At 31.9% G+C, this 14,057-nt stretch overlaps 1 protein-coding gene across 1 annotated transcript in view; it reads left to right on the forward strand.

The window, feature by feature from the left end:
* The first annotated feature begins 10,538 nt into the window (after positions 1-10,538).
* The window catches only part of LOC131061261 (purple acid phosphatase 18), a 49,536-nt gene continuing 46,017 nt past the window's right edge, over positions 10,539-14,057 (forward strand). Inside the window, exon 1 of the mRNA XM_057994830.2 lies at positions 10,539-11,172. Within this exon, the coding sequence (XP_057850813.1) occupies positions 11,041-11,172 (132 nt within the window). The 5' untranslated portion in view covers positions 10,539-11,040. The remainder of the gene's footprint in view (positions 11,173-14,057) is intronic.

Below are 14,057 nucleotides of genomic sequence, written 5' to 3' on the forward strand. Positions count from 1 at the left end.
AGTCAATCTTGCACTACACACTTTACTTATGTCTTCCACCAACATACCAACTTAAAAATAAAACATAACCATTACATGTTTACCGCATTAAGTCATTTTGCTTCTATCGGTTAACTATTCTTCATGATTGACTGCTCTGTAGATCATAACTCGCTCATCCTATTGAATCTGCTGCTGCGGTGTGAAACATAGCTGCAAGTATCTGTCTCCAACATTCCTGAAAAACCGCATCACCTAACTTTTCATTGATCGCTCATACTGGTTGCTTGAATACAACTTTATTCCTATTTACTGGTTGAAGTCCTATTGTCAGTTTACTGGTAAACTGTCTCCTCTACCGGTTGGCCTAAAAGACTTGGATGACTATCAAAACATAGTTGCCATCAATGACAACATAAAACAAGTCATCAATCAGCCAATTACATCAAAACATTATCATCAAGCCAACATTAGGAAGGCCATGACCAACCTGCTCCTACAACTTGGATAATCTCTTGGGTGAAAGAATGTGTTTGATGATTCTCATGCTCTTAGTTTTTTCATATTGCTATTAATCGTTGAAGCTACTCATATGTTATCTATATATGCTTCTTCTAAGGAACATTATTAATATTTTATCATCACCAATTCACATCAAATTTTTTAAATAAAAAACCTAAATGCATATTAAACTCTAAATTTATGTCAAACCCAAAACCCTAAATTTACATCAAACCCTAAACCTTAAATTTACTTTTTTTTTTGATAAAAAACCTACATTTATCCTAAACCCTAAAAAATATAAAAAATACATTAAAAAATTGTAAAAAAATTGCTTGTAGGGCTATAGAAAGTGTGAGTTTGGAGGGAGGAGGGAGAAAGCGGAAAATGGTGGTGGTTGGAGGTCAACAAGAGGGTACTTGTTCTGGTTTTTCGTTGCTTTGGTCACCTTCATTGTTGTTGTAGCAGAACAATGAGCTCACAGACTTGAAAAAAAAAACTTTTCAAAATGGGTACCCATTTTTAAATAAGTACACATTCATTGCGAGTATTCATTTAGGCTAGAACCTCAAACCGTAATAGGTACTTGGTTTGATTAGGTGTGTGTTTAAGATCAAAGCTTAATTCCTAAATGTGTACTCGTTCCTATTGAGATTTTTTTTGGCTCAATGCTTCCGTTAAAAATAGACCCAAGTTCTTACTTCTACCACATTGCCTTAAAATCAAAATGTAAATGGTCATCATAGATCTATTGTAAATTATCTCATACCAATAAAATTGATAGAAAGCTAAAAAATTTCACTACAAACCTAGAAAAACCCATAAAGGATTTTTTATAATCACCCTCTCGTTTGGTGTGATTTCTAAAGTGATCATTAGTCTCTATGAGACAAATGTAGAACCACAATTTTAATTTTCTTCAAATATGGCCAAGTTCATAGTTGTTTCATTGTTTTTGTCATCTGTTGGATCCAATGATGTAGTCTACTTTGTGTGAAAAAATCCCTATACAAAATTTTGTGTAAATACAAAAAGTAACCTTCACAAAAAGGCAATCTATTTCTAATGCATACATAAAAAAATGCAACTACTATTTAATTTTAAAAAAACTTAACAAACAATACCAAACTAGCAATCAAATTCTAGATCAACTTTGATACATTGTGAGACTACACCAAGAACTTTTGGACTGAATTCTTGTATTGGTTTGAGCTAGGTGAGTCAAGTACAAACATGTCCCTATCCATAAGATGAATCAAGAAGACACAAAATGCAAAGAAAATGCAAATTACATAGGAATGGATCCAACAACATTATATTAACCCACAAAATAAGATGTATATTTATGAGAGAGGGAAGATAACACCACCTAGAGTAGTAGTTGAGTCAATTCCTATTATTTGAGATTGGTGGCAAGTTAACTTCATCAAGACTAGCAAGAGGTGGTGAGCCAACTCCATGAGAATCACCAAATAATTAGCATCTTATCTCCCTCTAACTAGGACATCTAAGTAGGCTTAACACCAAGCATAATTACCCCATGAGATAATATTTACACTAATAGGAGGAAGAAGAGTGGGTAATGGTTTCTATTTGAGAACATAGAAGTTAGTTGCAACATTATGTAGTTGCTTCTCTAGATAATTCACCTATAAATCACCAACTTACCATCTTAAGCCTTTGGTGGCTAGCCACCATTACTAGTTGGGTTTTTGAGTGGTACACCACCATTGCTATTAGACTTATTATTTTTGCAACTAATAATAGTTGACCATCCTATAAGAGGGGAATCAATAGTTGGTTAAGATAAATGTTTCTTGTAAGGAGAACCAAAGGGCATTCCTACATCTTGTGCTCAAAAGATTAATAACAAAAGTAAGTATCAAACAAGTTCAAATAGAGGACATCTTATGAGTGCCTCATTTGCCCAACATGTATGTCAATTGATTCCAAATCCTTGGAAAGGTCAGTTTTGACATGGAATAGCTTTTGAAGATGAGGTAAAAAAACTTATTGGGCTCAACATATATGATGTTGCCTAGTGAGGAGGCTATTTTGATAAAAAAATTCTATCAAATCAAAGGAAAATTAGGAAACTCCACATATATGAGGATTTGAAGAGCATTCTCATTAAAGATTGTAAATTCTCATGTCTAAAGTGAGAAGAGTGTAGAGAAACATAAGCAAACTAAGGGCTGTGTTAGGGCTGTGTTAAAAAATGACCTCTAGATGACTAGCTTCAACAAAATATAAAAGGAAAAACCCTTTTGTTTGGTTTCGCATGACATCAAAACAAATTTGTTGTGAGACCCAAGTCTAGACCACTCACTAATTGAGCATACTTTAAGAGGGAACCTGTAATGCCCCGCCAGGAAACCCCGAAGGGATTAAGCTAAAACACAAGAATAGAGTGCAAATAATTTTTCTTTTAAATTAAACACAACACAATGGTACAACGAGTTATCATAAGTTCAAATACTACAGCGGAAGACTAAATAACACCTTAAGAGTTTTCCCACGTGATTACTTAATTCAACATTTAACTCAAATCACGTTCAAAAATCCAATTAAGCTGATTAACTTAATGACAAGATAATACTTAAACAAGGATAATTTATTTCGGTAAGATAAAAATATAGATCACATGATAAGGTTCATCCATTGAGGTTAAAAGTATAGGTGACATGATTAAGTTCATCCAATAAAAATTAACCAAGCATTACGTACAATCTTACATTAAACATATGCCATGCATCTAATTTCACAACGTACTTTAATTTCATCACAAACTAATGAATACTTTCCATGCATACTTAATTGCATAATCAATAATTGAATACATTCCATTATTCAAATCTACATTCTTCATGATCCAATTTACTGCATTTAATAAGATGACTACATACATGCATTTAAGATTAACTTTCTCTAATCCACATTATACATACTAACATAATGCCATCCACACATGCTAAATTAAAAAGAAACATAAGATTGTAAAACACCACATAATACCGAAATGATCTTGGAGTTCACCCCTAGTGGGCTACATCTTCGGGTTTGCTCAACTGCAAGACCCCTCTGATAATTAAATAATAGAAAAGAATACATAAGGTTCACATCATTTACAATCCTACCATCAAGGCGAACATAACCAATAATACATACGACCCTATTGGTCAAATAAATTCATGAATGATCCTTCAATAGGAAAGGATCCAACTGAACATAATAAGAATCAATTACAAAAGATCAACTGGAAAATCAGTGAAACTAAATCTTTGCAACCCCAGGTCTAACATGATATTAGGTTCTCACGAGGGCATAAACATCAAGACGACTCATCAACAATGCTCATATCAAGACAACAAAACAACACACTAGCGAACATAAGGGACAAGGGTCATCACATAACCTGGTATGGTTACCATGTCAGGTCTTCATAGGTTCTAACCCCATCCACTGGTTTACCTTGACAACCTATTCTGAACCTTCGACCCATCCAAGCCTCATGTGGACCCAACACAACCTTTCGTGAAGACAAGGTTGATGGTTTGCCATTTTAGGCCTTCTCATTGCATGTCGAGTCTATGCTAGCACTCATCCCATGCGTGAGGCACAATTATCTTACTTAGTGATTCATTAACTAACTCTCTAATATGCTATTAGACTATCACTTATTTAGACACACTTTCGATGGGTTACCCAACAACCACTTTGGGCGCGACCCCCAATCGAAAGCCACTTTCCCAAATGACACTAGACTATACTCAAACGAACTCCTAAACCAAGGAATACACAAGGTTAAGAAAACAGAGTTCAACATGATAAGAATACCTACTTGGTCAAACAAGACTTCATACGAGGTGTACTGGCTGACGATACTTTAACTAGAAACCTGACCAGCTATGGTCAACCACAAACCAACAGTCAAAACTTGAGATCGAGGACAAAAACAGGTACCCAATTCAAACTTACGACAAGATCCAACAAACAAAATCAAAGACTTGCCATTTCTTAAGCAAATGCAAATACAAAAAATTAAACATGCATAGGCATAGATTGGAAAAGACAATCTTCTTTCCTATTGTTTTCACACAACAATCGATCCAGTTTTCTAAAGGATCTAAGTTTTCAAAAAACAATAACAGAAAATCAACATACAAGATAATTTCAATACCACAATTGGAATAGTACAATTTTGCCTATTTCCCAATATAGAGAGAAATATAAATTAAACAATTTATTTTACTAAATGAAAATATCATTTACTTTCCAATTTTCCAAACGATACATTACTAAATTTCCAATGTTTCCAAATAATACATTATTTTATCATTTTCCTAAAAAAGATACTTCCTGCGTACATAAAGACAAATACCAAAATTAAATATTAATTAATAAATATTTATTAATCCGCGATTAATAAAATATAAACAATTAATAATTAATAATAAAATTAACCAATTAAATATTAATTTATATATATATATATATATTAATTCTCATTAATAATATATATATTAAATAATAATTAATAAATAAATAAAAACTATTAAAAAAAACTTTTTAATAAAATAAAATTAAAAACCTTTTTTTTTTAACAAAATTTTCACTTCCCAGATCACAAAGCAAAACTCAGAAATTTATAAGTTTTCTAGCAAACTCATAAATTTCTTGATTTAATATTTTAAAAGTCAATTTTATTTTTTAATTTTATTTTAAATTTATTAAAACTAATAAATTCAATACCCAAACTCTCGGTATACATAGACCCCACAAAACATATCTTTTTTTTAATCAAAGATTATAAAAATCTATTTTCCTAGAGATTATAAAAAAAATCTCTTTTCCTAGCACTTTGAGAAAATAGAGTTTAATAAAATCACAGACAAATTTATTTTTGTTTAAATGAAAATGTTTAATAAACCACAACCATTCATAAAATTATTTTCTGAAAAAGAATTTATATGAGGAACCAACGATTTGAGAAAAAACATAAAGTTTCCTAAATATTTCTTTCACAAAGCCTTAAGGAAAATTTATTAAACCAAAAATCTATAATTTTCTCCCATGACTTTTCCTTTCACCACAAATTTGCAAATTCATACAACAGGAAAACAAAACCCTTTTTCAAATTTAAACAACTTTAAAAACTCTCCAAACGGGGATCTTTCAGAAAAATCAACATACAAAGAAGTATTTTTTTTTAAACTAAATTAAAAAATTTCAAAACAAAAAGAAGAGCGACAAACACCCAACCTGTGATAGCAATCCTGGATGAATACTCTGCAAACAATCTGAATCAAACCTCCAAGCTCCAGTTCAGGTTTCCAATTTGGCCTCCAAAATTTCTCCAAAAATATGCATTTTTCTTTCCCGTGAACTCACAAGCATAATATAGAAAAATATTCAACCTAAACTTTTAGGTTGAAAAATGTTTTCTAATAAATCATAATATTTAATAATTAAAGAAATTATTTTTCTAATTTCCAAAAAGTAAATGGGAAAGTTATTTGTAAAAATCGTTTCTTTTATTTCTCTTTTCTCATGACATTTAATTAACTTTTCTAAAAGTAATTAAGGCAATAGTTTTAACTCTATTTTTTTGTTTTAAAAAAAAGGGCAAAGAAATTAAATTAATTCTATTTCAAATAAATTTAAATCTTTCCTTTCCAAAAGCATAAACATTATAAATTTATCATTTAAAATTATTCATTTAATCGAACTTGCTACCAACTTGAATTGAGCAATTCTAATTAACGATTAATCGCATAAAGGAAACCTATTGAATTTAATCCATTGATTACTAATGTGTAAACACACATTAAATCAATTTAAACATTTAAGGATTAATTACTCAATTTAACCATACACAAAACATGCAACCCAAGAAAGCCAAACAGACACACGACCTGCATACCCCACCAAAGGGGATATTGACAGATGACTGACGACGCTCACTTGAGCACGACTATGGTCAAACGAGGGTCTCACGACCACCTAATCCAATTTCTAAGGGTCAATGAGGAACACTCAAACCTGCGAATCCAGGTGGAGACGAACCTTGCACCGATGCCATACTGTACTTGCAATCTCCTCCAACCATGAATCACACATGCATACATATATTTATTTAATAAAAGTGTTAGCCCGAGATTAATAACACGAATCAAGAGAACTAATAAGCTTACATACAAATTGATGTGAAAACCACATTAACCGGTACACACAATAATCAAAACATCTGACTATAACATTATAACATGATAAACTAACCAAGGTCAAACCGAAATTAGAATCTGATTAGGGCAGGGGTACTACAAAACCCTTCCCACCAAATATCCTATTAAAGTTCTCTAATCAATGGTAAACTCTCTCAAACTTTGAGATGGGAAGAATCACATTTAAACATGTTTTATTAGTTCATGCCAAGGATACTATTGCATTCATTAAGTTTTTAAATAGTTTAAATAGTTATTAATTATTGTCCTTCTTAAAAAAATAATTTTTACAAATTTTCAGACTAAAATATTTTTTTATCTTTACAAAAGTCAACATGCAATTTTTTTAACAAAAACTATTTGAAAAATGATTTATTCATCATGTGATTGGTTGAAATATTTTGAGTAAGCCCTGCACCTTCATGTCATTCAAAAAAATACATTTTTAAACATTTAACAGTTGAATGGAAACATTAATATATCACTGTCATTTTGTATTCATGACTCGTATCATAGGCTTTGTATTAAAAACATTGTACTAGTCAAAGATTATAGAGACCAAAATAATATCTGCGTACATCGAAATATAAAGCACATCGAAATGATAGGAATGCGAAAAAAATATTCAATGACAGTCTTTTTTTTCGGTTTTCAAAACCATTATCTCCTATTTGTGTAGCCAACTATTTTTTTGAGTTAATTAAGAATATAAACGTTTTGCATTTTTAAATAAAGTATAGCTGTTTGAAGTAGTTATGTGATTTTTTTTCAAATAGCAAATAGATGCAATATGAGAGAATCAATAATCTTTAAAAAAAAATTATAACATTGCTCATAATGAATTGAGTGCAAATTATAAGGTCTATTGGAGATATGTTTTTTATTAGAAAGTAGCCAAAACTGGGGGCTGACCCGAGAGAAACAAACAAACCATTACCAGCACACACACCGCAGAAACACGACAGTCATCCAACCCCTACTCTAATAATCAAAAACAAAAAATCCCTGTCGCTATTGGATAACCCAAGATTGTAACCAATCTTGTCCAATAAGCGCCATAACCAACAATAACCCATCATAATGTCATAACAATAATAACTTAATACAATTGACTTTCTATATGTCAAGAAAGTATAAGTTGTACTTTATTGCTTAGTCGTTGAGTAGAGAGGTTCAATGCATTCTTTTGAATTAAATGTTTTGTGGCTGCCGTAAAAGGCTTATATAACTAGCCACAATTAAAATAAATTGTCTCGAGAAATATGATTTTAAAAAATAAACCATTTAATGTTCATCTTTTTTATTTAGTATTTTTTATTATTTTAAATAATTTTTTCTTTTCTTATTTAACATTTAAAAAAAAAAACTTAGTTATAAAACAACATTTTAATTTTTTTTCTATTAGTTATTTTTAAAATATTTAATTGTTAGTGACTATGATTTTTTTCATTATACTATTTCTATCATAATAAATATTAATGACGTATATTTAATATTAATTATGGAAAAAAATCTTAATTATTAAATAGATAACTTATAATATATCAAGAAAGAAGAAAACTAAATGCCAAAAGAAGGTACCATAAAAATTTAAAGGTAATATAAAGTAAATTAAAGTAATTATTAAGTAAATTAAAATATTGTCAAGAAAATAAAAAATAATAATTTAAATAAATGAAAGAAAGGGAAGTAAATAAAAATCCATAGTTTCTACTTACTTAAATCACAATGTCTCAATATATTAGTTTAATTAATTTTATTTAACAACAAGAAAACTAATATAAAATATATTGAATTTATTTTATTAATAATTTATTATTTTTAAGGTTATCAACTAATAGAGTTTTTATTTTATTGAAGAAGATTACAAAAGCAAGGCCAAAATTTAAGCTTTTAGATTTTTCAATGTATTAGTTATATATTAAATCATAGACTATTCTCAAATGATTACTTCATCATTTTATATGATTTTTTATATAGATTTAGAAATTTTGAATATTATGCCATTTATTTTCTTTCATAGATTTTCATTCACACATATCAATGAGGGGTTTGTCATTCACTCGCTAGACATTGTTGACTTGTACATAACCTTGTTTAGCACATATGTGATGATTTTGACATCACTTTGATGCCAAATCTATCGTGGAAAATAAAATCCAACTATCTCATCCTAAGATACTAAAATATTGTGTCAATAGGGAAATGGTTCTCTCTCAATATATGGATTTAGAAGAATATATATGTGAATTTTTGTTATTCCCCTTTTTTAATGAAATACATTTATGCATTATTTTGATAAAATTGATATATGTGTAAAGTTAAGTTAAATTAAGAACTATGAGTTGTAAGTGTGGATGATATGTGAATTACTTTTAAAATAAAAAAATCTTTATTTTTTATATAATTAATATTAATTATAATAATATAAGTATCTAATCTATTACTATATAATGTAAATTCAATATTAAATTAAGGACAAATAAATAAATAAAAGTTATGAACAAAATATTTAATTAACTTTAATATTATATATATATATATGTGTGTGTGTTAAATATTTAGAAATATCAAATATGTATTGATATATTTACATGTATTACTAAATATATATTGCTCTATCTATCTCTCTATCCCTCTCTATCTATCTATATCGTCCCCTATTTATATATTTCCCTCTTCCTCTTTGTTTCTATATATTGAGCCCTCTTTCCCTCTCTACCTATCTCCCTCTCCTCTACCCCTCTCTCCCTCTCTACCTATCTCTCACACTCTACCTCTTCCCCTCTCTCTATTCCTTTATATCTCTATCTCTTTATCACTCTATCATAGTGCCACATATATCTCCATTTCTCCCTCTCCCTCTATATGTATCTATCTCATCCTCTCTATCTCTTCCTCTCCCTATATACTTATCTATCTCTTTATTTATTTCTCTCTCTTTCTATCTTTACCTCTTCCTCTCCTTTATATTCACTTATACTTTCATCTATTCTAAACTAACCACACTATTGACATGAACATGATGCTTTGGGTCTCTTGTTTTAAAAATGTATTCATGAACACTCTAAATACAAACTCCTTGGTTTACTTTAAAAGAAAAGAAACTCTTCCACTATGGAACCTTGGAACCTTTAATTGAAAGATGGAAACCATTTATATGACAGAAGAATAACCCTACAATAAATATTAAAAACCAATGCCAACTCTTGCTTACGTCATTAGTGATGCTATGTGACTTCATTTTCACTATGAAAATAGGTATCGTATATACTTTTTGATGCCTCCATGTTTAGTCACTGTCCTTAGAGTCTTCGGAATCATAATCCTCAAAATAATTTTATAGTGGATGAAACCTAGGCAGACAACTTAATTGAAATGAACAAATAGCATGGTCTGTAATTGCATTCACTGAAAACACTTGTCATTTGATCAACAAAAAAGACAAAGCAATCCGTTTAAACTATTTTTTTTCGTATCCACCTAAATTGACTCACAGCTATCCGCAAGATAAAATGCATCACAGCATTGTCTTTTCCAGAAAGGAAGACCCACCATTTGACTCTGCTCTCCCCAAAATAAAATAAAATCGAGTGCGTTTGCCGACTCGTGATATAGCAATTTCTTTACCCATGTTTGGATGCCAACCGAACCACCAATATATTTGTATACTTCAGTTCAGCCTACCCTACACCGACACGTACTCGACTCATGTAATTGCTTGGCTTTTCTGAACTTAAACAGTGAGTGCGCCAGGAATTTGACGGTCGTCATCATCTGCCAAGTGAAATTCTGTGACTTTCATTTTTGGGTGTTCAGTTGCCTTTTGCCTCATCTTGAATAATCTTACAGATTGTTTGATTAATTTCTCTTGTCTGAATAAATGTCTCATGGTTGTGAACACAACTTTTTCCGGTTTTTGTTAGTATGTGGATGACGCGTGCATACCAGGAGACCGTGTCTTTTAATTTCGTTTTATAGATTCGGCCTAAAATCGTTAAAACAATGGGCAGACCGTCAAATTAGAGATACTGAAAATTAATAATGGTTTTCTTGCAATTAGAGACCATGATCGAAAAAGATACCTACCTAATAGACAGCTATTATTAAGTATGATGCTCGTCTGTCAGCTAGGTTGGTAATTTGGACGAGGCGTGCACACAAAAAAATGCTCATTCCTGGGCTTGGTATGCGATGCCTGTCGTGAATAGTAAAAAGGCCATATTTCTCTCTCCATGGTCTTTTTTGTGTTTGATTTGCAAAAGTAAGTTATAGCTGAAAGTGCCTCTTATATGATATTTGAAGATACAGAAGTGTCCCAAGACCAAGCGTGGGCATGGCTTCAATGGGTGCCGCTTTAACGTTTCTTGTGCTGTATTTTGGTTATGCTTGTGCATATGTTCGGCCTCCTGCCCGCTCCATGCTCTCTCTTGCATCTCATTCAGCCTCACACACGGATCCTCAGCAGGCATGCTCCTCTTTTCTAACATAATAATTTATCTGATGCTTTATTTCTATGAAAAAGACGTACTCAGTAAAATGTAGCTTACTTTATTTAGGCTCAATTGAGCAAGAATGCCATGGCATAAAATACAGTTTAGTTTGAATTATAGAGTGGTGTAAGTGTCGGCCAGTAAGAAAAATCTGTGCAGGATGGGGTGTCTAGAGATTCAGTGTAATATAATTTTACTCAGGTTGATCCAGAAGACTTACAAACTGTGTTTACTGGATTTGGGGTTTTTACAGACCCACATTATTAGATATAAGTTTTAATACTTAATAGTGAATGCTCCAGTTATTCCTTCCATATTCTACCTCTTTCTTGAGTAGCCGTCCGCAGGTGCAGGAAGGAATTCATCTCTTATGGGCTTGAATGGTCTGCTTTGTACTCATCACCTGAGGTGATATTCACGTTTAGAAAGGGTTGAATTGAAATCTGCAAAATGAACCATTGCCTGGTATAAAAATTGGTAAAGTTTTGGTCCAGGATCTCTTAATATTGTACTCATAGGCATAAAAGTCACAATTGTAGAAGGTTAAGAACTGAACAAAGCAAAGGATCTCTTAATATTGTACTCATAGGCATAAAAGTCACAATTGTAGAAGGTTAAGAACTGAACAAAGCAATTTTGTGTTTAATTGATTTTTTTCTGCCTTTTGCATCATTTTATTCATTGTAATCCTATTTCCTCAAGCCATAGTTAAATTTCTTTTTAACGCAATGAAGATTCTAGTAAATATATCAAGTATCGCAATTATGGACTGGTCCCTTAGGTAAGTTTTGAGCCAACTAATTGGTCTAAATGTTTTGCAGGACGCATATGTTAGTATGGTGAATGTATCTGACATATATCTTCAAACATAATCTTCATAAATACTAGCTATCTTATTTTAATTTTTTCGTTGGTGCTTTTCGTTGGTAATACGCACCTTAGCTTAGATGACACCCGTTAGGGTTCTTGTTTCATCAAATTGAAAAATCCAATGGTCTAGACAAACTACTGGAACTAACATACTATCAATATTGAGGGCTCGACACCCTCTAGAATTTGAACCCCTGTATTTTGCGTGGTGGTACCTCCTCTCAACTACTTGATCACGCTCTTTTGGACATTGGAAACCTTTTTGAAATTCTGTTCATGTTCAGTACCTTTCAGTCAGATATGGTTCACCTTGTCAATCTGCAATGCCATTCTGACAAGAATCTCACATGGAGATCATTAAGATAAGGCTGTTAGATAAACAGAAACATATATTGCGGAGGAGTACTTCTTCACACTAGCAAAGGATACACAATGAAAGTAATAATGATATGGTTAGTGTGTATGTGCCATGCGTGCACATCATAAGGGAGTAAAATCATCAATTTTGATTTCAATAAAGTACATTGCACTCACCTATAAGGGCAAGCTATATTGTTATTAAAATCATGCAGAAAAACCCTTTATGATAATTGGCCTTAAATGGTCATCGCTATCTCTATGCATATGTGAATAAACTTTCACATGATTTCGCTCCATCTGCACACATCTGCAAGTATGAGCATGCGACGTATGAGTTTAGTGTGGTAGGGCCCTTTATAATGCCAGCAACGCAGAATGCCTCCTTTAGCCTAGCTTGTATTTTACACTACATAGATGTGCTCAACCACAGGGCAATGCTTTTTTGGATCTAATTTTACTAATGTCAACATCACATGCTATCTTTTGAAATCCTAGTCAATCACGGATACAAATAATCATAAACACAGATAATTCCTTTTTCAGTAGCTAGGTTAACATGTGATTGATGTGGAATCCTAGCATGGTCGTTCTATTTTCACAAGGCATTCAACTAATTTATCACATTGAGGCACAACTATTTATGGATTATGATTATGAAAATATGTAAATAATGATCATTGTAGTGACACGAATTTTTCAAATGCCTCCTATTCAGATTTATTTATGCATGCATTTAATACCCATACGACCTTTACTAGGTAGTCCCTAGAGGCTTCATTTGGAGCCAAAAATATGTTTATTATGAGTGAGATAGTCTTTGTCTTCTTATTAAACACCAATTAAGAGATTCTCGTATACTTCATGTTGATGATGCCCTCAGGAATTAGTTCTCTAGTATTCTTCATATTGATGATGCCCTCAGGGATTAGTTCTCTAGCATTCTTCATGTTGGTGGTCAATCGAGGAATTAATCCTGTAGTATCCTTCATTTTGCTGGTCACCCTAGAGATTAATCTATGGTCCAAGAGGTTAGGGTGGCTTCTATGTCTTACATACCAGTAGCACTTTGATGTTTGGGTTGGTTATTTGGTGGGACTCAGTTGACTTTATAGGATTGGTTGATAGGAGTGTTGACAAAAACATCCATGCCAGCCTATCGGTAGTGAATGTAATTGGCAAGCAACTAGGCCAAAGATGCATCTTGTTGTTACTGCTTTCACAGAAGGAACAACTACAAGGGCCAACACCAGATGGAGAGGACTTCCTCTGTGACTACCACAGGGTATGACCTACATGCAACCTGATAAATCTTCTTATCATATCCTTACATTTCTTTTCTTAGGGCTGCCTAAATAGAATATCTAAGGATTTGTGATCACACAATTATGCAGTAAAATAATCATAGCACCATAAATCAGCAAAGGGAAGTGAAGACTTTACTAAGTTTTAATCATGTTGATATAAGTGACGAGGTACAAGGTTGCAGATTTTTCTTACAAATTTCAGTGCTTTATGTGATTGATTACCATAGGAAGATGTGTGAAGTTGAGACTGTTGAAGAATAATAAGTGAATCTTTGGCTTCTGGGAGTGACCGTTCAACTACTATGGCTGTCTCTTTGAGTCTGCAA

This window comes from Cryptomeria japonica, chromosome 11 (genome assembly GCF_030272615.1).
Source record: "Cryptomeria japonica chromosome 11, Sugi_1.0, whole genome shotgun sequence".
Taxonomy (NCBI): Eukaryota; Viridiplantae; Streptophyta; class Pinopsida; order Cupressales; family Cupressaceae; genus Cryptomeria; species Cryptomeria japonica.